Below are 26,756 nucleotides of genomic sequence, written 5' to 3'. Positions count from 1 at the left end.
ATCCAATTTTAAATAAAAATAAAGCAATGAACTGACCACGGCTCGGTGAATTCAAAGAGTTTTAATAAAACACATAAGAGTAAGCGCTTTCACGATTTACAACTAATCGCTTCTTCAGACTCCATTCATACAAGTAAAACAACTAAATTTAAATTAATACTGATCAGTCAGATACCACATCCTGTATGACATCATTAATTAATAACAATTAAAAAATTCTAAGCTTTAAGCAGTATACAAAAAATAGTAATAAAAAATGTGTTATATAATTAAACCAATAAATTCAATGTTTCAGAGACCTAGCTTTCAGGAAGGGTTTCAGTGAAACTACACCTTCTAGTCCTGGTGGTTTATCTGCCTGTAGTTGTAGTATTCATTTCTGCTCTATTTCTTCTACTCTGTTGTTTATATCACCCCCTCTAATGTTTTATTCAATAATGTCTAGCATTATAAAATTAAATATATGTTGCGTGTCCTCAATTAATACGTTTCGCTAGAGCATTAGTATCCTTCTTGTTGGTTATATCTCTTAGATGTTCTAATACACGTTCTTTGAGGCATCTAAATAGCGAAGAATATATAAGAAGCGATTAGTTGTAAATCGTGAAAGTGCTTACTCTTATGTGTTTTATTAAAACTGTTTGAATTCACTGAGCTGTTGTCAGTTCGTTGCCTTATTTTTATTTTAATTCTGCTCTGAGGTGTAAACCGGGCATTTATCCAGTTTGTGGAATTTGTTTTGCATCCTTCTAAATCCTCCCTCCTGCCTGGAGCCAAAGTATTTTCTCCACAGACTCCAGTGTATATTCCTCCTTCAACCTCCCCACAGGTATTGGAGCCCTCAATGCCGATGCCTAATCCGGTGCAAGCTCCTTCAGTTCTACTGGTAGATCTTACCATGGTTCCAGAGCCTACCCTGTGGTCCACGACACAATCAGAGCTGATCCATCCTTGAGACCATGACTGGTCTGTCTGCACCATGACCCCTAGTATGGCACCCAGTTTTTCTATGGCACCGTCTACAGTTCCAGTTGCTTTGACAGCTCTGAGTCCTCTTGTGGCTCCTTCCCTGAGGGCGGGTTCATCAGAGTGAGGTGTGTCCCTGTTTCCAAGGTTGTCTGTCTCTGTTCTTGGCTCCCATCCCTCTTAGGGCGGGCCTGCCTTCCAGGTTATGGAGAGGGAACTCACTTCAGCAGGTTCACAGCTAGTTCCTTCATGCCAGATTGCCACATATATATGTCCTCTGGTCCACAGCTGACACAGTCCACTATGCTTGGGCATTGGGCACAGAAACCTTAAGTTACCTTACCGCAGGGTACCCTGTCTTCAGATGCCCCCCCCAAAAAAGCCACCCTGTATGAGATCGTGCAAGAGGAGGCACATGGATTACCCTGAGGAATCCCTTACCGAAGATACAGATTACGATGAGGGGGATCGGTGCGCATGATCACCCCTGAGGATGTCTCATTTGGAGACGTACTAGAATTCTTAAAGCAGTGGGGTGACTGGAAGCCCACCAACCATTCTTCTGAGGAGTCTGTATTCTTGCGGCCTTCTGTGTTCGACCCTCTACTTCCTGGGTGACCCCACCTGCAGATGAATTAGTCCAGCTCATGGTGTTGCGCACTTGGAAGAGTCCTGAGCCAATCCCTCGGAGACTGGACAAAATACTCTTCCCTTCAGAGGCTCACCCTCATTGGTTCAAAGGTTTGGCAGTAGATGCTATAGTGGTAGTGGCGGCCACTAGAAAGAACTCGCTGGGGAGAGTCCTGCTGTCCATCATCCAAACGGGGAGTCTCGGACGATGGACAGACTAGGGAAGTGGATGTATGCTTCATCGACCTTTGCCATGCAGTCATTGAATTACTTGGCACACTTTACCCGTCTCCAGAGGGACCTGATCACAGAACTCTCAGGAACCTTATCAGGAGCTATGTCTGATGAGGTACGTGGCAAATTTGCCACACAAATTGCCACCCTGGAATCCATTTCTAATTTGTCCATGCGATTAATTTCTCATACTACCGAAGGGGTGGCCAGAGCAGCAGGTACAGGCGTTGTCATGAGACGTTACACCTGGATGCGCTAGTGTGACTTTGTGGACCCTTTTAAGTCTTTCTTCATCAATGGTCCTGTTGATACTTCCTCTCTTTTTGGCCCAAAAGTTAGACACATTAGCCAGCTGTGAAAAGGACAGCAAGACCTTGTCTGGTGTGGGCATATGTTTTTCCACTTCCCAACGATCATAGTCTAGGAATCAGAGAAGTGGAAAGATGTGGTTCAGAAAATCCCAAGGGCCTTTCCGTGACACATGTGTCGACCCCCACCCCAGGGCAGAAGGGGTACTCATCAGAAAGACGCCTTCCCTGAGACAGACGGGATCCATGCAACTAGGTGTTCATAGATTCTTTCTCTGGACAGCCATACCAGTGCTGCTGAAAAGCGGCCTGATTGCTTGCCTCTGGAAGCAGTCAGGGGATGATTTTGTCTGTACCACCTAGCCTGGCATTCCATGACACCAGATTCTTGGGTGCAGACAATAATTACCAGAGGTTATCACATCCCTTTCAATCTTTACCCGAGGCCGCAAAGGTGAACCCACAACATTCCACCCATTCAACGGGATGCAGCAGCACAGGAAATTCAAAAGCTGCTTCTAAAAAGAGTCATGCAAACAGTCCCGCCAGACCAGATAGAATCCAGATTTTACTCAAGGTTCTTTTTAGTGCCAAAAAAGTCAGGGGACTGGAGGCCAAGTTTGGACCTCAGCATTCCAAACACTTCTTTAGACAAAATTCTAGATGGTCACGGTTCAATCTATCCTATTTCTGGAGAAAAATGACTGGATGTGCTCGATAGAGCTCCAGGATGAATATTATATAAAAAATGGACAAAGGCTCAAGGAGATTTCTCCACTTCCAGCTGGGAGCCAATCACTACCAATTTCGAGCCCTGCCTTTTGGTCTCTCCACAGCCCCCAGAGTGTTCACCAAATGTATGGCAGTGGTAACAGCTTACTTAAGACTGCAAGGATTCTGGGTGTTTCCATATCTTGACAATTGACTCCCTACCGTCCCTACCAAGTGTCTACTGCTTCTTACCTTGCACTACACTCTACAACTAGCAAGATTGTTAGGAATCTTAGTAAATGAAGAAAAGTTAAAACTGGTTCCTACTCAAACTCTAGAGTTCATAGAAGTGACACACACGGTCTTGCCTGGTCGCCTTTCCACTTCACAGGCTCCAAAGACTAAGATCTCAGCTCCAAGTGATGCTCTCTCAGGACAAAGTCCCAGCTCATGCAGTCCTTCAACTACTTGGATCAGTGGCAGCAACGATTACTATAGTTCCTTTAGCTAGACTACACATGAGACTACTAAAATGGCTGCTGGCATCACAGTGGTCCCTTTTAATGTACCCTATGTATTTTCTGATCTGCATAACAAACCACTGCAAACAAGATTTGAATTGTGGAAGAAACCAGAAAAGGAATTAGTCACCCCTTCTCACCCTCTCAGCCCAAGGCCATAGTGACCACAGATGCATCCCTGATGGGGTGGGGTGGGAGGGCAATTTCAGGGAAATGCAGTCCAAGGCACTTGGTCCCCCATGGAGGCCAACTTGCATATCAATGTCCTAGAACTGAGGGCGGTGCTTCTGGTGTTGCAAGCATTCCAGTTTGTCCTCCCATCAGAGATGATTGCTATCCAGTTGGACAACATGTTGGTTGTCTGGTATATCAACAAACAGGGGGGAACCAAATCCTACCCATTGTGTCAAGAAGTCGTGAAAGTTTGGCAATGAGCGATATCTTCCAACCACTTTCTGATAGCAATGCAGATTACCGGGGATTCCATTGTGATTGTGGACAAACTGAGCAGATGCATTCCTCCTGCCTCTTGAGTGGTCCCTCAATCCTCTCATGGTGGTGGAGATTTTCAGTCACTGGGGTCACCCTTGCCGGCAATCTATTCACGTCTCCCACCAACCACAAATGCAGCAGCTACTTTGCCATACCCCCCCCCCCATCAGTAGGAGTCCCCTTGGGACACGCTAGTACATGATTGGCCCATGGGACTACTTTTATGTCTTTCCTCTGATCCCACAATTTCTAAAGAAAGCTCTTCAGTTGAGAAGCAAAGTAGTCTTCATTGCACCCTATTGGCCCGGACAAGTCTAGTTCCCTTTCCTTTGGCTTCACCTGATTCACTGACTGTGGACTCTGGATCCAACTCAGGGATTACTTTCACATCCACAAAGGTTGATCATGCAAACCTATTGAGCTTCAAGCAAACAGCTTGGTTCCTCCTCTTCCAGTAATTGCCAGGCAAAATAATCCATCTTCCCCTATACAAAAGATTCTTCTGGCTTCCCATAAACCTTCCACCAGGAAAAATTATCTTAGCAAATGGAACAGATTTATGTTTTAGTCTTGAGGAAAAGGACTAGACCCCTTTTCAGCTTCGATTAGTTCGGTTTTGGAGTATTTATCAAATCTACTCCATTCAGGCACTTCACCTTCTTCTATTTGCGTCCATATAGCAGCTATCTCAAACTTTCACAATGGTTTCCAAGATTCCTCTGTAAAACCATCTTGAAAGGAGTCACATATATCAAACCGCTCTTCAAAGAGCCGATTGAACCTTAGAATTGAAGCTAGTCCTACACACTTTGACTCTTCCTCCCTTTGAGCCTGCTGCCACTTGTGATATGAAATTGTTGTCTTGAAAAACTTGATTCTTGGTAGCAATTACCTCAGCAAGAAAAATATCAGAATTACAGGCTTTGTGCTTAAAATGTCCTTGCATAATTTTCCACAAAGAGAGAGTATCACTTTGGACTAACCATGTCTTTTTTACCCAAAGTTGTTTCAGAATTGAGTATTAATCAGTCCATTCACTTGCCAGTTTTCTTCCCAACTTTTTCTAATAAAAGAGAATATTGTTTGCACTTATTGGATATACATAGACAATAATGCTTCTACTTGGAAAGGCCAAAATCACTACAAAAATCTGACCAATTATTCTTGTCCTTTTCAGGACCCAAATTGAGAAAACCTGTTACTAAAGTAACTTTGGCAAAATGGCCGTGAGACTGTATTTCTTTTGCCTTCCAACAAAACCAAGTGCATCTAACAATTAAAATCAAAGCGCATTCGGCCAGATCATTTACTACTTCAGTCACTTTTCATTCCAGAGCTTCCATGGATGACATTTGTGCAGCAGCCACATGGGCTACTCCTCATACCTTTATCACTCATTACAAATTGGACTTGGTCTCCAGGGGGAGAGCATCCTTTGGCTAAATGATGCTCAGGAATATCCTTCCATAGGGCCTCCCAGGAAATAAAGTAGCTAGGGACTCTGTCCCATCCGTCAAGAATGAATGAAGATCAACAACATCAGATAAAGAAGTTATGTTCTTACCATAATGTTCAATCTGGCGTGAACTTGTTATAACAGCCAAGTTGGTTCCAAGGACGGAACTGAGACCCACGCATCATGAATGCATGAAGATTAACAACACAGATGGAATGTTATGGTAAGAACATAACTTCTTTTTAAATGACTTTTACAACCAGCCAAAGATCTGAGCAAAAGCCCACGTCTGGGTATTTTTACAGGTAGATGCTAAATACTGCCAGATTCCAACAGTGGGGGTTTTGCCTGGGAATTAGAAGTCAGATGACAAGAAGTCATGTCATTCTGCAAGCTACCCTAGCAGTAATATTTTAGATACTGTTTTGAGAGGTCTCTCAGTGAGACAGAGCATTCTGCATTCTGTCTTGGACCTGACAACAAGGAGGACCATTCAACACATCTGCCTTTTACTCTATTAGTAAGTTTTTAGAGTATAGTAATTTTCTTAGATACAGTCAGGAATATACTGAATCTTAGTTTAAATATTTTTCTTTATTTGTGTGAGCCTGTACTGCAGTGTTATTTAAAATATTTCCTGTGTTTTGAACTCTGATGTCACTGTGAATATATACTTAGTATTTTCTTGTTCTTTTATTTATTATTATTTAATATATTTAAACCTTTCATTGTGGCTGATCTCTGTAGAGATTTTAAGTTTTGAAAGTACTTGTATATTTATTTGGTGACACTGTGTGGGCCAGTCCTAACAGCCTTGCCCTTTGTCAAGCTAGCATTTGTATTAATATTAATATTTTTCTTCTTTTGTCTTTTCCTGGTTAGGGGTCGCCACAGCGGAACTCCGGTCTGCTAATGATTGGCATTGGATTTTTACGGTGCCGAATTGCCAGCCTGACCTTCAAAGAAGGCACACCCATTCACGCACGCACCTACCTGCATGTCTTTAGACGTCACTCGTATTAATATTAATATTACACAGTAAAATTGGTCACCCTTTGTTAAGAGCCTTAAAGTAGCTGTTGAGTGACTGGTGGCCGTGGAAACTACTTTATAGTGTGGGCAGAAGGGGGCATAGCTAGTAAACCTGTGCCAGAGAGCTGCATCTGGAAATACTGTGTGTGCACCTGTTATCTTCCCAGTGAACGTCCCCCAACAGGTGCCAGTGGTGAGAACCGAGGCTCCTTGATTACTGGCCTAGTGGTGGGTCATCACACACACCCATATTTAGATATAGTAAACCTGGATGTGAACCTGAAACCTAATAAAAACCATACTGCTCCAGAAAATAACCATCCTGTTGTACCTCTGTTAAATGTAGACTTAAAGTTGTACAGAATATTTCAGTATTTACATCCTTTCCTATCACTGTTCAGTTATTCACCCAAATGAATTGTCCCCCCGCCTCCAAAGGAAAATGCACACAGTAAATTGTATACTGCAGTGCAGTAGGACAGATACATTCCTTTACTTAACATATTGAGAGATATTTGCATTGTGAGTTGACAGTCATTTTTATTTGCTGTATACAAGAGAACAAAAACCAAGGATGCACCAACAGCTATGTAGAAATCCAAAAATTATCAGCAGACAAATCCAAAACGACAACAGCCAACGATATATTCCACTTTTTATTGACAGGAACAGAATACTACAAAAATGAAATTTTTGCCAATATAAAATATTATTTCTGCTTTATTTTCCTTTACTGATTATTGCTTAAGCATCCATGGTTGTGAATCTATAAAATATCAAGATCGGGGAATATGACAGGGTTGTTCATTCTCTCCCACTTCTTTCATTGTTGCAGTAAACCCTGTCTTGGTTGCTATTGAAAATATTAGAGAGATGTTCCTGTCCCAATAAAAAAGTAGATATTAAATCCTTATTTTATGCAGGCAACCTTCTTCTAACAGTTTTAAATGCATCAGACTCCAAGTATTTTTTTTTTTTTTAGGTAACAAAATACATTTAAAATAAGACTAATTTTCAGTTTTTAAACCCTGTCCAGTAAGTCTTCGAGGACCATGCATAACAAATAAGTTGAAATTCCTGGTTGGATTTCACCTGAAACTTATCTACACAAAAAGCTTGATTTTTGTAAGATGTCTCAAAAGTAGCTTTTTTTTAATGCTCTCGTTATTAGGTAAAATAAAGATTCTCAAAATGAAACTAGTATGACACTTTTCATTTTAACAAAGTCTGTAATAAATCCTGGCTTTATCTGGTATTCCATAATGAGTAGGTTTTGGAGAAAATGTATATGGAGTGGGTATTCTGGCAAATACTTTAGCTCATTTAGATGGATGAGCTCTAAGGTAACTGATCTGTAATTATATGCATTGTCACAATTTGGTTAAGCTATACTGACTGGTATGCAAAACCGTTACACCCAGTTTGAATATTTTCAACTATTTAACGGTGTTTGGTAATTGTATCTCTTCACCTGCTGTGAATTCGCACAGATTACTACAAAAAAGTATTCTGTCTTACCCTTGTCTTGAGTAGTTAAAAATGAACTCCCCTCTCTAATTAATATTCTGTTTTCTTTTTTGGGGGAGGGGTGTGCTTTGCCTTGCTGTTACTGTTAACGAATTTGTGGATAACCATAAAAATAATACATGTCAAGGAGTACTTTCATTCAGTCACTGGACATGCTAATGAATCACTGTTAAGTTCATTGTGTATAACCCTGTACAGATTTGTATTACATATCTTAAAAATCAGAAAATGTCAAGAAATTCTTCAGTTTTTGCCAATTCTAACTCACCCTTTCAGACAGTAGCAGTATCAATGGAATACATAGAATGACATTAAGCCATTTTAAATGTACTCTCTAACCTGACGTTTGTAGTGTGTGGTCTTAGTTTTTGTTCTGTGTAACTTAATTTCTCTTAGTTTCTTTATAAAATTCACTGAAAATGAATTTTTTAATTTTATTTTCAGATTGCTTACCCTGCTGGTCCCTGGTTCCCACCATTTTGCATCCCTACTGCCTGAATTGCCAGTAGCCTTGGCAAAAAGCATTTTATCACATGGGAGCAGCATCACTTCCTTAATTTTTCTTTTTTACCACTAATACGTTGGTTATCATGCTGACCTTCTCTTTTGCCTTTTAAAGCTAGATATGTCAATGTATAAGTGTCCCACTGTAGTGACAGAATCAAGTTAAGTATGTGACAAACAACTTCCTAGTCACAGTAGAAGGATCAGTAGTCTTGGTCTGCTGTATTACCTGCCAGTTCATCCCTTCTAAGCACATCCAAAGCTTGGTCAATTCATTATCATAGTAAGCTTAAAACACAGTTGTTTCTGTTTTGCAATGCCACTACGCAGTGTTTGCATATGTATTTCTGTTGTGTATGTTTGTTATGAAGGATGCCCACTTTCTTCTCCATCTTAGGTTTGGCTACTCCAGTGGACCTGAAGATCAAGCTGATACCCATTCTGCAGTACATGCACCATGATGCTAACCTGGCCTCTAGCACCAGACAGCTCCTGCAGCAGCTGGTAGCATCTTACCCTTCTACCAAGATGGTAATAGTCACCCTACATACCTTCACTCTCCTGGCTGCTTCATCTTTAGTTGACATCCCTAAACAGGTAAGTATCTGCGGTGACATTACTGATTCAGAGTTGACTTGAAATTTTCTCTTATCAGAAAATATTGTTATCTACCATTTTTTGGAGGGCTTTAGTTTTTTTTTTTTGTTTTTTGTTTTATTACAAAAAATCCCATGCAAATCCTGTGGTATAATGAATCTTTGTGTGTATTTTGTTTTTCCTTCAAATGATGTTTTGTCATTGTTTCCCCTGAAATAGCTAGTGAATCTTCCAGATAAGAAGGATGAGGAACTCTGGACCATTCCCTTATGCATCTTAGCTTTGAAGAGGTTGTCTTTATAATTAGATTCATCTATTTCTATTTCTCTAAAGGCTTACACCATGTATTGGCCCCCAAGCTGGTTGTAGTGAGGTGCTGTCTAAATTTCCTACTCTAGGATGAATTCCTATGTGATATTTCTTGACATTAGAAGTCCACACAGCAAAAACCTTTCCACTTTATTACTTGTGTTGAGTCAAAGGCTTTGGGCAGAGTAGGGGAGGGGGTGTTCTGCTCTGTTATGTCAGGGATTGAATCTAATAGCTATTCCACTAAGCAGACCTGGTCCTGATGTCAAGGAGAATTTGATATATGATGTACAGGCAGCGATGCAGGAGTGGGAAGGTGGCCTTTGTTGGTAGCACAGAAACTCCGGCCAGGGTATATGGTGTTCAGGATGTACAGAGAAGGAAGAAATGGAGTAGAGTTGCAAACTACATAAAGAAAGACATCAAGTGTAAGGTGATATCAACTCAGAACACTTGAGCAAGAAACCAAACTAGGAATGGGTCACTCATACAAACAGGGTTAGAACCTAGGTTAAGTCCCCTGGTTGTAAAGGTACAGGATGAAGAGAATTGTTGCAGGAATGTGAAAGTGTACAAGACAGACTGTTGCAGTATAAGCAGGAGGAGAGGTCTTGTAGTTAATTTTTTGGTGCCTCAGAGATCCTTTCAAAGTAATCAAAAGAAACTGCTAAAAACGTGTGGCTTCATAAGTCCCCGCAGATCCAGAACAGGCAGTAGTATGACAGCAGGGAACTTCTGGTCTGGATGATGTTCTAGAGGCAGCGCTGATCCAAACAACTAGGGCTATAGAGGGTCCTTTCAAGGACCCTGACAGTATGAATCCTAACCATGTGCTTTGACTATCCTGCTCTTGAGACATTTGATCTTTCCCAACAGCGCAATGAGTTGGCCATCATATCAGACAGATGAATAAGGACATTATATCCAGAGTCTGCTCAATTCCCTTTTTACAGGTGTGCCAAATCTTACTCTCATGTCCTCCACCAGTACTACACCATCAGAGGTTATCAAGAGGACAAGAAGTCAAATGCTTACTTATAAAAAGAGCAAACTAAGAGGTTGCACTAGACCAAACAGGGTCCAGATTCTACTCCACATTCTTCTTAGTGCACACAAACTCCCCAGCATCTCAGACATATTCTCAACTCATGTCTTTTGAACCAGTATGTGAAGGAGCCTTTCCATATGGTCACAGTGCAAACCATCTTGCAATGTCTGCAAGAAGATTGGATGCGCTGTTTGGATTTCCAAGGGTGGCCTAATGGTTAAGGTGTTTGCCTTACAAACACAAGGTGCAGGGTTTGAGTCTCACAAGGGATAATTGGCTAAGCTTAAAATGGCTTGCAAGGGCAGTTAGCCTAGTACTAATCTATGAACCTATGAAATCAAGATAGCAAAACCATCAAGAAAATTCCTGTGCTTCCATGTGGGAAGCCAGTTGTCATCAGTTCAGGACCCTTCTATCTGGAATTACCACTTCTGTCAGGCGTTTATCAAACACATGACCCCAATTGCAGTTTACATGCAACTTCTAGGTGTAAAGGTCTTCTTCTTGTACCTGGATGATTGGCTTATAGTGGGACTCCAATGCAGATTTGCTGACATTGGCAGGACAGTACTTGATCCGATTGTGTCTATCCTTGGGGATTGTAGTCAACATACCAAAATCACAGCTGTCCCCAACTGTTTATAGGCAGCCAGTTAGACTCAGTCAGAAAGCAAAATTGCTCGCCTACAGCAGTGTGTCAAGTCAGGCAAGTTTAACACCTTCCAATTCCACACAAAGAAATCCGCAAGTACGCGGGTGCATGGACTAAACCAAGTCAATAAGGCACAAAACAAGACGTCTAGCACCAAGGGTGAAAAAAAATGTTCTAATTTATTGTGGTAGCTCCAGCAATTGGAATAAAATTAAACCAAATAAGCAGACCGGTTTCGGCAAAGATAGCCTTCCTCAGTGCAATAACAATAAAAAGCACACACAATTGATTTAAATAGTCAACTTTGTCACAATACAAGCATCTCATTGGATGATTGACTTAACTCATTCAGTTCAGGTTTAAACAAACCCCCCAACCTGTTAATCCAACTGGATTCTTTTTTGTTTAACTTGGTATGCCTGCCAGTTTTGGACATTCTGTTACCTGTAACCTTGTCAATGATAATGAATTTGAATACGGCAGTGGTATGGGTTATTGTATGTTTAAATAATGAACTGGACATTCTTTTGTTTCTTATATCACTGAGGTGCTTGGAAATACGAACCTTCAGTGACCTTGAGGTAGAAGGCAGAACAGGAGCAAGTGGCTAAATATATGACCCAGTCACTGCTACAGTTTCCAAAACACAAAATATCATAAACCTTAGAGGTATTACTACTGGTAAATTCTTTACTCTTAAGTACATGGGTGCATGCTGAACAGTGACTTCAGGGTGTGCACCCTACCAATTTGTTCCCAAATAGTGTGACCTGCTGTGTGTTAGGGGCATCTTATGTTTGTAATGATTAAAATAAGAGCTGGATGGGACCCCTTTGGTAGGAGTAGAGACATTTTGGAGAAAGAAGCTTAGCAAGCTTCTCATTAGCCAAAAGGATGTCCCAATGGTGATCAATAATTTGCCTTAAAGTATTGATGTTCCACCCGAAGGTGGTGACAAAACGGACCAGCTCAAATCGGTTATTGTCTTTGGGAGTATGTTGATATTGCAACAGAGAAGATCTAGGTTGCTGTGAGGCAAAATGACTGACCTCACTGATGTTAGCATCTGTTCTCTGTTGAGAGATTTATTTTTCAAATCTTGTTGATAGTACTCATAAGAGTTATCTGAGGAACAAATGCGTCTTATCCTGAGGAATTGGGATTTGGGGATGTTGCGGATGATGTGCCGTGGGTGATGACTGCTGGCATGAAGTAAGGTGTTATATTGCGAATGTTTATGAAATACCTCCGTCCTGAGTGTGTGGTCTGCCTCCCTAATGATAGTGACATCCAAGAACTTAATCTGATTGATGTGAAAATTTAACGTAAATTGGATGCACCACTTATTCTCATTGAGATAATTTACAAATTCATATAAATATATGTCATTCTCCCTCCACACCATCCAGCAATCATCAAGATGTAAATTATGGCCTGCGTCATAAATAAGTTGTATCTCTATATAACCCATGAAAAGGTCAGCATAGATGGGGGCAAAAGAAGCCCCCATGGCGGTACATTTCACCTGCCAATAACATCTACCATGGAAATAAAACATGTTTTTGGTTAGCACATGTTCTGTCAGACAGTTATGTAGGGTGTTAAAGCCTGGTGAATATATATTGGCCTTATCCAGCCAAAATTGAATAGCCTCTAACTCAGCCCAATGGGGAATGTTATTGTACAGGGCGGTCACAACCAGTGTGCACATTAGCCAACTAGGATCCAGCTGTGCATCCCTCACAATCTGTAAAAATTGGGTAGTATCTTGAACCCTGGCCCTGACCATTGACAGTAATGGTTGTAAATATTTGGTAAGAAATGCAGCTAATGGTTCAGTAAGTGAACCCCTGCCCGATACAGTGGGCCTCCCCGGTGGTTTGGCTAGATCTTTGTGAATTTTGGGTAATAAGTAAAGGTAGTGAGATTGGGATCAGATACAGTCAGGTGGTACAACATTTTCTTATTAATGATACCTTCTTCCAGGGCAAGGTTCAGGAATCTGTCTATTTCTTATTTAAATTTTGGTGTTGGATCTAATGGCATGTGCATATAAAATTGGTCATTAGGTAATTGTCTTTCGGCCTCTGCCAAGTACATTGGCCAATCCATGACCACGACCGCCCCACCTTTATCTGCTGGTAAAATAACCAGATCATGGTTATCCCTAAGCTTAATTAACACCTATTGTTGTTTCTGCTGTGTAAGGTTATGTTTCATATTCATGAAAAGAAATTTGTTAAAGTGCAAATCCTGAAGCACACAGTCCTTAAATATGGCAACGAGTTTGTCCATGGGTGGCATGAAAGAGGATTTACAGAAATGAAAATCAGTAGACCTTTGAGTCTGAGTACCATCACCAAAAAACAATCTTAAATTCACCAAGTGGCAAAAGTTTGAAACATCATTGGCAAATGTATCTTCATTAACAGAAAAACCAGGGACAACATTTAGACCCTTGTTCAGTAAGTTTATTTCAATATCAGAAAGTGGGTGGGTAGAAATGTTATGCACATTGTTTGTGTCCCTTAGTGTGGTAGAATCAGTTCTAAGAGATGTTGAATGTTGTTTACAGGACCGGTGTTTTCTACCTCCTCTGTGCCTACCCCCCTAAAGGGGTCAGTACTTAGCGTTTCTTGGCTACCGGTGACTCATAGGTGGGAGTGATTTCAATGTCAGTGGCGGAGGATGAATCATCCCCTGAAGTGCCACTAAGGGCCTCTTTTGAGTATGGACTGAGGCCTCTTCCTTTTAAGGGCTGGTTTGGTCTTGTCCTGCTCAACAAATCTGACATTTTTTTGTAATCCAAAAGGTTTACCTCTCTCATAGTCCATGATGTCACAGTTAAATTTATGGGTGGTCTTGGTTTTGAGCTGTTGCTCTAAAATAAGTAAATCCTTGACCAATTAGTTAAGGTACTTGCCAAAGAAAGGTTCCCTTTCAAAATGTTTCACCTCCTCACATGTGGTTTTAACTTCAAGAATGAATTTATCTATTGTCCGTTCATAATATGGGATGAGGACTTCAACGAAGGCCATAGATGCCTTATGCTGGGCCTGAGCCCATTCCTCTAATAGCACATCATCAGCCAGACTGGCCAGTGGCTGAATGTGAACCCTGAGGCCACGGGGAGAAACTCCCCATGCTTTGTATGCTTTAAAGAATTTGAGATGCCAGACACTGGTTCTAAGGGACGTCATGCTCTTAGTTAGTTTAAGAAAAGATGATACGCATATATTTTCATGATCATTTTGCCCCCCGGTGGAATTGTCTGCAGAAGTTTGTCCCAGTCCAAAAACATTCAGGTCATCCCTATCTGCAGAGAGGCCCTGTAAAAGTTTAATCAGGTCCATATTTGTAGGGCAGCCCGAGAATTATGGATTATATGCTCCAGTTACCCAACAAAAAGGGAACTAAACAGTGCTAAAAAAACCTGCAAAGTAATATAAATCAAAAATCACAATGTGTTAAAACAAAATTCCCACAAAAAGTATGGATACAGTTATAAAAGGCCGTATGTTCAAAATGTTAACTGAACCACATAGCAATTCTGATGCTGTATAAAACAGAATCAAAGAAAACATTAAAAAAATGCAAATGCCTTGGTTATAGATGATGACAACTATATAATATATGCCTCATGATAAAGGGCCTTAGCGTTGAAAATAAACACCATAAAGTTATGAATCATATTCCAAGAAGCAGTGATTCCCCAAAATGTCATAACAATGCAAGAAAAAAATCCTTGTTGTATGATAAATATCCAATAAACCTCCTGGAAATAAAGACAACCAGTCCACTAGGCCTCACCGGAATCACGACAAAATGTAACTAAATAAAGGCAAATACAATTGTCCTAAAATGTCCAATAGTGTGGTTTGTAACTGCCATTGCTTTAAATTATTGATTGTACTAATAAATGCCAGCCGATGGTAGGGCATAGATAAGTTCTAAATATGAGAAAAAAATAAAAAATTGGTATAGCGTTCCACAGTACCTGATAGTCCAAAGGCACACAATTGTAGAGTAATCAAGCATCCACACTAAAAGATCACGATCAACAGCCAAAGCTACAGAGATTCCACTACGAAAAATGCTGACTAAAAAAGGACAGACATCCCTATATTCACAAGTTCTGGGACTGTTCCAATAAGAAATCTAATGGCCGACTTTCATTGCTGCCGCTGGTCCCGTTATCTTCTAATGGTTGTGAATCCGCTCCTGAACCGAGCCAAGGAAAGAACTATGTCCTTAAACTTTGAATCAGGTCGATGTTCATCGCTACCTAGAAAAGGACTCAAAAACATGATAATCCAAGTCCCAGAATGGTCAGCTACTAAGCATCCATAGCAGAATAATGAAAAAAGTCTGTAGCTTGTAGTATTGCAATCTGACCTTTTGGATAACAAAAAACATTGAAGTGGTGAACTGCAAATGTCTAAATAATAACTAAAGGCATGTAAGCATGCACCAGTGTACAAGGGTCCAAGGGAACCATATAAACTCAGTAAGAAAGATCAAATGGTTGGCTATACATCCGCGAGAGGCTTGTAAAAGATGAAAACACATAACAGGAGCCTCCGCCACTGATATTAGGACTCACCCCCATAAGCCAACAGTGGAAGAAAACCACAAGCCAGTTCCACGCAAGGAAATCCGCAATTATGGTAGGTGCACGAACTAAACCAAGTCAATAAGGCACAAAACAAGATATCCAGCACCAAGGGTGAAAAAAATTTTCTAATTTATTGTGGCAGCTCCAGCAATTGGAATAAAATTAAACCAAATAAGCAGACCGGTTTCGGTAAAGATTAGCCTTCCTCATTGCAATAACAATAAAAAGCACACACAATTGATTTAAATAGTCAGCCTTGTCACAATACAAGTGTCTCATTGGATGATTAACTTAACTTATTCAGGCCAGGTTTAAACAAACCCTCCAACCTGATAATCCACCTGGATTCTTTTATGTTCCTCAGATAACTCTTATGAGTACTATCAACAGGATTTGAAAAATAGATTTCTCAACAGAGGATATGATATTGCTAAAATCAGTGAGGCCAGTCATTTTGCCTCACAGCAACCTAGATCTTCTCTGTTGCAATATCAACATACTCCCAAAGACAATAACCGAGTTGAGCCGGTCCATTTTGTCACCACCTTCAGGCAGAACATCAATACTTTAAGACAAATTATTGATCACCATTGGGACATCCTTTTTGCCAATGAGAAGCTTACTGAGCTTCTTTCTCTGAAATGTCTCTTCTCCTACCAATGGAGTCTCACACTGGGCTCTTATTTTAATCATTACAAACATAAGATGCCCTCTAACACACAGCAGGTCACACTATTTGGGGACAAATTGGTAGGGTGCACACCCTGCGGTCACTGTTCAGTAATGCACCCATGTACTTAAGAGTAAAGAATTTACCAGTAGTAATACCTCTAAGGTTTATGATATTTTGTGTTTTGGAAACTGTAGCAGTGACTGTGTCATATATTTAGCCACTTGCTCCTGTTCTACCTTCTACGTGGGGCAAACCTCAAGGTTACTGAAGGTTTGTATTTCTGAGCACCTCAGTGACATAAGAAACAAAAGAATGTCCATTTCATTATTTAAATATACAATAACCCATACCACTGCCGTGTTCAAATTCATTATCATTGACAAGGTTACAGGGAACAGAATGTCCAAAACTGGCTAGCATTCTAAGTTAAATAAAAAAGAATCCAGTTGGATTATCAGGTTGGGGGGTTTGTTTAAACCTGGCTTGAATGAGTTAAGTTAAACATCCAATGAGACGCTTGTATTGTGACAAGGTAGACTATTTAAATCAATTGTGTGTGCATTTTATTGTTATTGCACTGAGGAAGGCTAATATTTGCTGAAACCGGTCTGCTTATTTGGTTTAATTTTATTCCAAATGCTGGAGCTGCCACAATAAATTAGAAAAAATGTTTTCACCCTTGGTGCTGGACATCTTGTTTTGTGCCTTATTGAAGTTTAACACCTTCCACATACAACAAGATCTCCTATAGCAGCTGCAGTCCTAAAAGTGTTTGGGCTTCTGATTGCTTAAATTCAGATAGTAATGATGTTCTTCGTGTTTCACTGTTGCAGTCATTACATTTGGGTAATCAGCTGGCAGGTTGTCCTCAGTCGGCCTGAATAACAACGTCTTGGGTCCTGCGTCGGTTGCTGTCTCCTCTTCCATGACGTCAGGTTGTCAGGGGTATAAAACATGCAGCCCACGCCATTTTATTCAGTCTTTCTTGCCGCGCGGTGCCCGAAGCAGAAGCAGTTCTCAAGTGCCGGTTGGCTGACTCCTGAAATTTTCGTATTCGAGTTTCAGAACCGAAGTCTTCAAACTAAAGCTAAGTACCCCGTTGGGGAAACTTTTCTTGCTCCTTACCGATGTCAGTAAAAGTTAATAATTGCATTACTTGTGGGAAGCAAATACCTCATAAGGATTTTCATTTATATACTGTATTCCTTGCCTAGGCCTTGATCGCAGCGTGCCTTGCTGTCGGTTTTGTGCTAGATTTAACCAACACACTATTAAGCGTCGCTATATTTTTGCTTCTAAATATTTTGTTTCAAGATTTAATTATCCTGAAATGTCGTCAGTTAGCAATCCGACTACCGGAGTTCACAAAAAATGCAAGGAAAAAGATGGAGACAGACCGTCGAGGTCCAAAACTGACGACGAAGCTTCTCCTAAGCCAGTCGCCAGTTCGCCGGTACTCAGTGAGGCACTTTCGCAGCCCCTGATACCCGCTACTTTTGAGTCACAGGCCTCTACTGAGACCCATTCGAAGTCCGGTATGCCGCGAGATTCTCAGAGTATTGAACCCGCGGATGTCTCTCCATTGGATGGGTCCGGAGCTGCTGAGCAGGCACCGGCTTCTGAGGGTGTTTTCAGGCCTCAACGTTTTTATATTAAACCGACGCCAGCAACAAAAACAAGGTCAAAAACAACTTCTATGTCTAAAAAACCGATGCATGAGCCACATGCTCAGACCCCTATGCCTAAAACACAGATGATCAAAATGGCTGAGGATTTAATTACCTTGATCAGGGGTTCCCAACCCCCCCCCCCCTACTAAGAGGCCTAGGCAAGGCACTGATTATGAATCTCGTCTGATTCCTGTTCTGATCAGGAATGTTCTATTCCACCCTATGAGGATTCTGATGCAGAGGAATCCATCCCATCTGCATCCCCTCCTGAGGATTATTCTTTTGGAGAGACTTTGCATACTTTAAGGGAAACATTTTCACTGGGAGAGTCAGGACTTCTCTGAATCAAAAAAGAGGCTTCGGAATTTCCTCCTTCTTCCTCAGCATAGGCCTTTGGCAGTACCTACTGTATTATACATTGTTGATGATGTGTTCTCGGAATCAAGCATGGCTCCGGATTCCCTGCCTCCGGCTCCCAGTAAGCCAGACAGATATTACCGGGTTCCTGACTCCCACAAATTTCTTTTCAAAAATCCTGCTGCTGATCCTGTGACTATTTCTCAGGGTCCCAAGGGTGTTAAGGCTTCTACAGCCAAATATCCTACCCCTTCTGATAGAGATTCCAGGGTGCTGGATAGATGGGGCAAGAAGGTTTATGCGTCTGCAATCTTGGCAATCAGGGCTTTAAACTGACAGTTTCATATGCTTAAATATCAACAGCATGTTATGGGCTTACTGAAACAGAAAATGATGTTGATTTCTGATTGTGTGGAAAATAGAGTTACAGGATTTATTGCAATCAGCAGAACAGGTTGGAAAGCATACTTTGCAGTGTGGTTTTGATTCCTTGGAGGCCTCTTGTAGGGCTGCCTTTACTGGATCTGTGATTAGAAGGCATGCCTGGCTCAAGGAGCAAAATCTGCCTAATCATGTTAAAGCTAAATTGTTGGATGCCCCTTTGCAGCATGATACTCTGTTTGGTAATAAGGCAGAAGAGGTTTTAAAGAAAATGGAAGACAAAGCTAAATCTATGCAAACTGTAAAAGATTTCTTCCAAGTGCAGCCACCCAGGTTCAGTAGGCACTGGCCTACTAAAAATTGATCCTTTCCTGTGTCCAACAGAGCCACTCAGGGCAAACCCAGGCTCTCAAAAGGCTCCAGATATCAATCACAGGGTTCTTACAGGTCAAAGCAATAGGGTGCCTCCACCTCCAAATCTGGAGGAAACAAAGCACAACCCTACAGTAAGCAGTCTCAATGACTTTCCTCTACCATCTCCAAGCACTTATCTTTTGGCAGCCCCCTTGGGGGGAAAACTAGCACTTCAGGCTCAAAATTGGCAGTTAATTACCCAGGACAAGTGGGTATTAAACATAGTATCCCAGGGGTACAGATTTCATTTCCATACTCTGCCAGTTCCAAACGGATGGCCGGATCTGTCACAAAACCAGTGGGCAGAGGCCCAGAAACAAGTCCTGTCCCTCATGGATATGGGGGCTATTCAACCGGTACCAGAAAAGGAAAAAGGACAAGGTTTTTATTCAAGACTTTTCCTGGTACCCAGAAAGGACAATTCATGGCGTCCAATACTGGACTTATCGATTCTGAACACATTCTTGGACATTCCAAAATTCAAAATGCTGACTTTACAACAGCTACTGCCTATGGTAGGCAGGAATGCTTGGTTAGTAACTCTAGACTTAAAAGAGGCATACCTGCATATCCCAATAAGGGAATCATGCAGAAGATACCTCCGCTTCAAAGCAGTTTTTTTGCATTACCAATTCTCTGAACTGCCCTTTGGCTTATCTACTGTGCCCAGGGTCTTTACAAAGTGCCTGGCACCAGTAACTGCATTCTGCAGACAAAGAAACATTCAAATTTATCCTTATTTGGACGATTGTCTCATTCAAGCAGAGGACAAGGACACTCCTTTTCAACATCTGGCATTTGTAAAAAGGATTCTAGCATGCCTAGGGTACACCATAAACAAAAAGAAATCACAACTGGTACCCTCTCAAATAATTACATTCCTGGGTGCAAGCTTGAATACAACTACCCAGATGGCTTACCTCATGCTAGACAAACAAAGGCAACTGACAACTTATTTCAAACAAATGGCAACAAAAACCCTATCTGCAAGACAAATTCTGCAGGCTTTGGGGTTCATGGCATCCTGCATTCTACTAATTCCATATGCGTGACTGCATATGCGAAAACTTCAATGGTACCTAAAAAGTTTATGGAGTCAACATTGTTACAGCCTGAAAACAATGATTCCACTCATTCCCTGCCTACCACAGGAGTTTCTTTGGTGGGCAGAGACATGTCACCAAAACAAGGGACTGTCATTCACTCTACCCCCTGCCACCCAAACCCTAACTACAGACGCATCAGACTATGCTTGGGGGGCCCACCTGGCAGGGAGATGCATTCAGGGCAAATGGAGCCCAAACCAAATGCATCTGCATATCAACCAGAAAGAAATGCTAGCTGTTCAGAATGCTCTGACAGCCGTCAAGGACTTACTTCATCCAGGACAACTACTGATAAAGATGGACAACACCACAGTTATGTGGTACATAAACAAGCAGGGGGGTACACATTCCTAACCCCTCTGCAGACTAGCCATGGCCTTGTGGAACACAGGCTTGACTTGCCAAATACATCTTCAAGCTCCGTTCCTACCAGGAAAGCAAAATACTCTGGCAGATGACCTAAGCAGAAATCTTATGGACCCGCACGAATGGAAACTGGATCCACAAATCTTCAGCATGTTAACACAGAAATGGGGGAGCCCAGACATAGATCTATTTGCCTCTCCCCAAAATTATCAGTTGGACAAATTCTGCACAAGAACTCATCACAAAAAAGCATGGAAAGTGGATGCTCTTTCCTTCAGCTGGAAAAACCTATCAGTCTATGCCTTTCCCCCTCTGTCTCTACTCTCCAAGGTCTTATTAAAAGACAGGAAAAACCAAAAATGATCCTAATTGCTCCAGACTGGCCTCGCCAGCACTGATACCAGCTTCTAAGGAATATGTCGCACCTTCCTCTATGGTACTTGCCTCAAATACCTCATCTACTGTCTCAGCAGAACTATCAAATTCTGCACACTCAGCTCCAAACTCTGAATCTTGCAGCATGGCTAATCAACTAATTATTCAAACCACACCTCTCAGTAAATCTGTGATGGATGTCATTTTGGAAGCCAGAATGCCTAGTACTAGAAAATCTTATGCTGATAAATGGAATAGATTCTGTGCTTGGAACCAAGCACAAGGAATAGACACAGCAAAGTCAAATATTCCTCAGATTTTACAATACTTAACTGAGATGCCTGACAAGGGCCTATCTTTTTCTTCAGTAAAAATCCATGCCTCTACCATCTCGGCTCATTACAACACAGAGCCTCCCCTCTTTTCTCATCCACTGCTTAAACAGTATCTTAGGGGGGCCAGAAATTTAAGGCCTCCCAGGAGAACACAAACTCCTGCATGGGACCTCAGTTTTGTGCTGGAAAAACTCACCCTGTCTCCTTTTGAACCAGCAGCAACTGCGGATATAAAATTTCTTTCTTGGAAAACAGCTTTTCTCTTGGCAGTCACTTCAGCAAGAAGGGTTTCAGAACTACAGGCTCTCATGGCAGTGGAGCCTTTCATTATAGTCTACCCAGACAGGGTGGCCCTCAGGACCAATCCTTCTTTTATGCCTAAGGTGGTATCCAGTGTGGCTCTTAACCAGACCATTCACCTGCCAACATTTTACCCAAATCCGCAGAACAAGGGTGAGCGGATTCTGCATTCATTGGATGTACACAGACAACTAAGATTTTACTTAAATAGAACCAAATCCCTAAGGAAGTCTGAGCAACTACTGGTAGCCTTTGCTGCAGGGTCAGAGGGGAAGGCTATATCAAAGCAGACTATTTCTAAATGGATAAGCCACTGCATTCATTTCTGCTATTTGCACCATGGTAAACCTGTGCCCAAGGGGATCAGATCACATTCTACCAGGGGCCGCCTGTACTTCAGCAGCTTTTCTCAGAGGGGTACCAACCAAAGACATTCTAGAAGCTGCTACTTGGAGTTCTGTTCATACCTTCACAAAGCATTATAATTTACCTCTCTTCTCTAAATCCAGGGCAGGCTTTGCACTGCAGTCCTGCAGGGCCTTATAGCCACTCCTAATGCTGTTTAGTTCCATCCTCCCATCCATAGCTTTGGGATTCTACCCAAATGTAATAACTGCAGCAGTGAAACACGAAGAACATAGTACAGTTGTGTACACTTATCATAAATGTAGATGTTCGAGTGTATTCACTGTTGCAGACCTGGTAACCCATCCGCCATCCCCTTTTCTATACCTTTTCTTTCCTTCACTATATTCATAAGCCTTTGTGGTGTATTTGCTTTTAGTTGAAGGTAAGGTTTATGTTTCTAAAAGTGCATTTATATATATTTACAGTTTATTTATATATATATATATATATTTTTTTTGCTCCCCATTTGGTGGGCACCTGACATCTGGGGCAAGAAAAACTGAATAAAATGGCATCGGCTGCATGTTTTATACCCTTGATGACCTGACGTCATGGAAGAGGAGACAGCAACCGACGCAGGACCCAAGACTTTGTTATTCAGGCTGACTGAGGGCAACCTGCCAGCAGATTACCCAAATTTAATGACTGCAACAGTGAATACACTCGAACATCTACATTTATGGTAAGTGTACACAACTGTACTTTTGCCAGACAGTAACCACGGGTATGTCCATTTTAGGATGGGGGTATTATCGGTACGGGATGGACCAGGGGACATGGATGTAGTTTGAGGCCATATTGCAAATTAATGTACTGGACATGAGAGCAGTTCTCTTAGCATTGCAGGAACTTCAGGACAAGCTCCTGGGGTGTGACTGACACTCCCTTTGACAATATGGCAGTGGACTGGTACCTCAGCAAACAAGAAGGAACAAGATCACACGCCCTCTAAAGAGAATACATGAGAGGATGGGAATGAGCCTAAAATTAGCACTACTTTCAAGTAGCAATGCAGATTCTGGGAGCTTCCATTGCAATCACAGAGAGGTTGAGCAGACAGAGATAACACATGCAGCGTCAAGATGTCTTTGCATTTTCTACAGATGGAGCAAACCCTGCTGAGATCTCCGTTTCACTCTAAACCCCCCAAATGCAAAGATTTTTTTTTCAGCATTTTCCCTCTAGAATGGCAGGTACCAAGAGATGCAGTTGCCCATGATGGAACCCTGGATTTTCCTATATATTGTATATTTCCCCTTTTGCTCACATAGCAAAATTCATTCAAAAATCCAAGAGGTGCGAAGTGAAGGTCATTCTCATAGTTCCATTCTGGTCCTGCCAGATAAGGTTCCCCTTCTTACGGCCTTATTTCAAGAGAGTACCCTTTCACCAGCAGCAGCACCCATAACTGCTGTTATATCCATCTGGACTGACTCACCAGGACATTTGCTACCTTCATCTAACCGTCACTTCCTTTGTTGGCCAGGGATCTATCGTTTTCCCAAGAGGTTGTTCATTTACTTTGTTACTTTTGACCTCTCAGAAACTTGAGTCACTCATAATATTTTAAGGCAAATGAAAAAAGTTTTCTTCATGGGCCTTTGCTAAAGGTTTTGACCCAACATTTGCTTCTCTTTGAGGTACTTACTTTTTAACCACCATTTTAAAGAAGGGGGACAGTTATTTCTCCATTAAGGTTCATTTGGCAGGTATTTCTTCTTTTCATCTTTGTTTCCAGCCATCACCAGAGAGCATCATGCAAGACTTGCAAAGGGTTTTTCAAAGGAGTGTTCTATTTCAGGCCTCCTTTTGTCACACCTACTGCCTTTTGGAATTTAAAATTTGTTCTAAAGAAACTAACAAAGACACATTTTGAACCAGATATTTCTGTTGGAAGACTCTTTTGGTAACCATTACCTTTGCAAGGGGGATTAGATGTGCTTAATTGGTGGGATATCCACATGGAAGTAGGTGTAGTTTAATTTTGAGAAATATGTCTGACCATTCACAGAATGATTTAAGATCAAGACTGTTGTCAACACAATCACTACACCTCAAACTCTTCCCACACCTACACAACATACATCTACACATGCTGAGGTTTTCCACATAGACATACCCAGACAAAGGAGACCTCTGAGGCAAAAACACATGCGATCTCCACAGCCCTCCACACCACATACCACGCATAGTCCACACACCTGTGTCTCACAGCCACTAAAGATTCACCATAAACCCAACACATTAGTCATAGGAGACTCCATTGTGAGACACACAGATGTGCCTCTCACCAGGCTGGATAAGGAGAAAGTCATGGTTAGTTGTCTGTCAGGTGTCAGAATCTGCCATATCACACACACACTAAGTCTTTCAACAAACAGGTACTGTTATGCCTCCGTCATGGTCCATGTTGGCATGAATGACTTGAGACGTACCTCTCTGAACTATATGAAGAGAGACATGATTGAGCTCGCTGATTGTGTCCCAGGCAGGTATTTCCCTAGCCTTAAGCAGCATTCTGTTGTCACCCAGAATGCTGCCCCAATACAAACAGAAAATGATTGACTTTAACAATTGGCTTAGTTTCTGATGTCATTCCAGGGGGATCCAGTACCTGACAGCCTGGGAAGATATGATCGACAGACCATGATGCTTTGCCAGAGATGCCCTGTGTCTGTCTCGCCTGGGCTTCAGGCTTCTGGCAAAGGCTCTTGCCTCCTCTATAGTGCCCATTTTAGGAAAAGTGATGAGGTTAAAACTACCAACATAAAAATTTTAACAAAACACAAATTAAAGGTTATGCTGCTAAACGCTGGGAGTCTCAACATGAAACCACACTGATAGCAAGCATTCCTAACCCTGGAAAATACTGACATCTGTGCAGTCACAGAAACCTGGTTCAAAGCTGCGGAGAGCACCCCAGCCTTACCTGGTTACTCATCCTGTCATACATTCAGACCCCAAACTGTGGGCAGTAAAGCCAAAGGAGGTGGAGTTTGAACATACATTGAAGACATACACATGTCCAGGCTGGTCAAACAGTATGACGCACAAGAGACACTCCAGGTGCAGTTAACCATTGACAAGACCCCTATTCAAATCATAGCTAGCTAATGGCCCCTAAATCTGACTCAAGATGCCCAATCTGCCTATTTGGACTTGTTCGAATATATCAAGATTCAACCCTTTACCCTGATCCTGGGTGACTTTAACTTCCCAAACATAGACTGGAAGAACTACTCATGCCAGAACACAAATGCCCAGAGATTCCTTGATTTTGTCAATGCAAATGCCTTGGAAGAGCTAGTTGATACCCCCACAGGGGGTGATAATATCTTGGACTTAGTATTAACCAACATGAGTAACCACTGCAGCATCCCTATAGTATCATCCTTCCTGGTAAGATCCGACAACAAAGCGGTCACTTTTGAAGTCACCATCTCCCTCAACCCCCTCTAGCTAGGATCAGACATAAAAACTTCTCCAAAGCTGATTACAATCTCCTGAAGGATGGTATAAACAGCTTCACATCCCCCTCCCCCTCTGTAGGAACTGACACCGATATCCAAAACTACACCAAAGCACTATACGAGCATTTATATAGATGCATGGAATCAGGAATATCTGATAGGAGGAGTTCAAGATGGCTGCTGTCCTGTAGGGGGTGCTGATCCACAGAGGAGCTATCTCTCAGAATATTTTTGTTTTATTTATAGTAAGAATCGATAATTTGCAATCAAACTTACACATTTCGGGATGCATTTAATCTGATCTACTTACCTGTGGGGTTTAAAAACATATTGGCTTCTATCGTGTGGCGAGATTACTCAGGATTGGATGTGAACTGTGTGCCACATGTGAGACTCTGTTGCTGAAAACAACCAGGCCGGATAAAGTCTAAACACAATACAGAAAAATAACTATTGTAATTTCCCAAAATAAAATAAAATAAAATGTCTTTTCACTTGGATTCTATGGAAACTCAAGTTACAAAATCAAAATTTTCTACAGTGACTTCACCGGAAGAGGACAGTACTTCGAAAAGAGCAAGAACAAATAAATCTCAAGATTCTAATAAAAGTACTTCAGAGGCAAAATCTGAGACTTCCAATTTAGAAGATCTGAAAACAGCTCTCCAACCTATCCAGGAGGCTATTCAAAACCTATCTACACAGTTACAAACAGTTGCAGCTTCTATAGACAAGATCCTTACCAGGATGGATAAAATAGAGTCCAAAATTATGGATCAGGATATTAAAATAGAGAACTTACAAAAATCCTCAGATGCCAATACAAATTCTTTACAAGATTTGCAGAAGAAAGTTTTAGACCTCGAAGCCAGATCCAGACGCAATAATATTGTCTTAAGAGGCATCCCTGAATCTGTTGAACAAAACAAGCTTCTTGAAACAATAACCACAGTATTCTCCTTGTTTTTTAGGAAGTGACTTGGAAGCAAAACAAATTACTATCGAAAGAGCTCATAGAGCACTCAGACCTTCTCCTGTACTAAATAACCCTAGACTGGTCTATGTGAAGCTTTTGAACTTTCAGCATGTGGCTAAGCTATTACTTGCTGCAAAGTCTAAAAAAATCATTGAATGGAATGGCTATAGAATCAGTCTCTCCCAAGACCTGCCACCTCAAATTAAATTGGAAAGACAAAAATTAGCCCCCTTTTGTGCTTACTTGATCACTAAACAAATCAAGTTTCAAATAAAATTCCCCAATTCCTTACAGTTTTCATTTCAAGGAAATAAATATCAAAT

General features: G+C 41.4%; 1 protein-coding gene across 2 annotated transcripts in view; it reads left to right on the top strand.

The window, feature by feature from the left end:
• INTS7 (integrator complex subunit 7) overlaps positions 1-26,756 on the top strand; it is a 1,158,789-nt gene that overhangs the window by 273,465 nt on the left and 858,568 nt on the right. For both annotated transcript variants that reach the window (XM_044075076.1, XM_044075075.1), the window contains exon 6: positions 8,779-8,978. In XM_044075076.1, coding sequence (XP_043931011.1) covers positions 8,779-8,978 — 200 coding nt within the window. The remainder of the gene's footprint in view (positions 1-8,778; positions 8,979-26,756) is intronic.

This window comes from Protopterus annectens, chromosome 6.part0, assembly GCF_019279795.1.
Source record: "Protopterus annectens isolate FY-2018-M chromosome 6.part0, PAN1.0, whole genome shotgun sequence".
NCBI classification, from domain to species: domain Eukaryota; kingdom Metazoa; phylum Chordata; order Ceratodontiformes; family Protopteridae; genus Protopterus; species Protopterus annectens.
The sequence above is the reverse complement of the archived record's forward strand: the minus strand, read 5'-3'. Positions and strand labels throughout refer to the sequence as shown.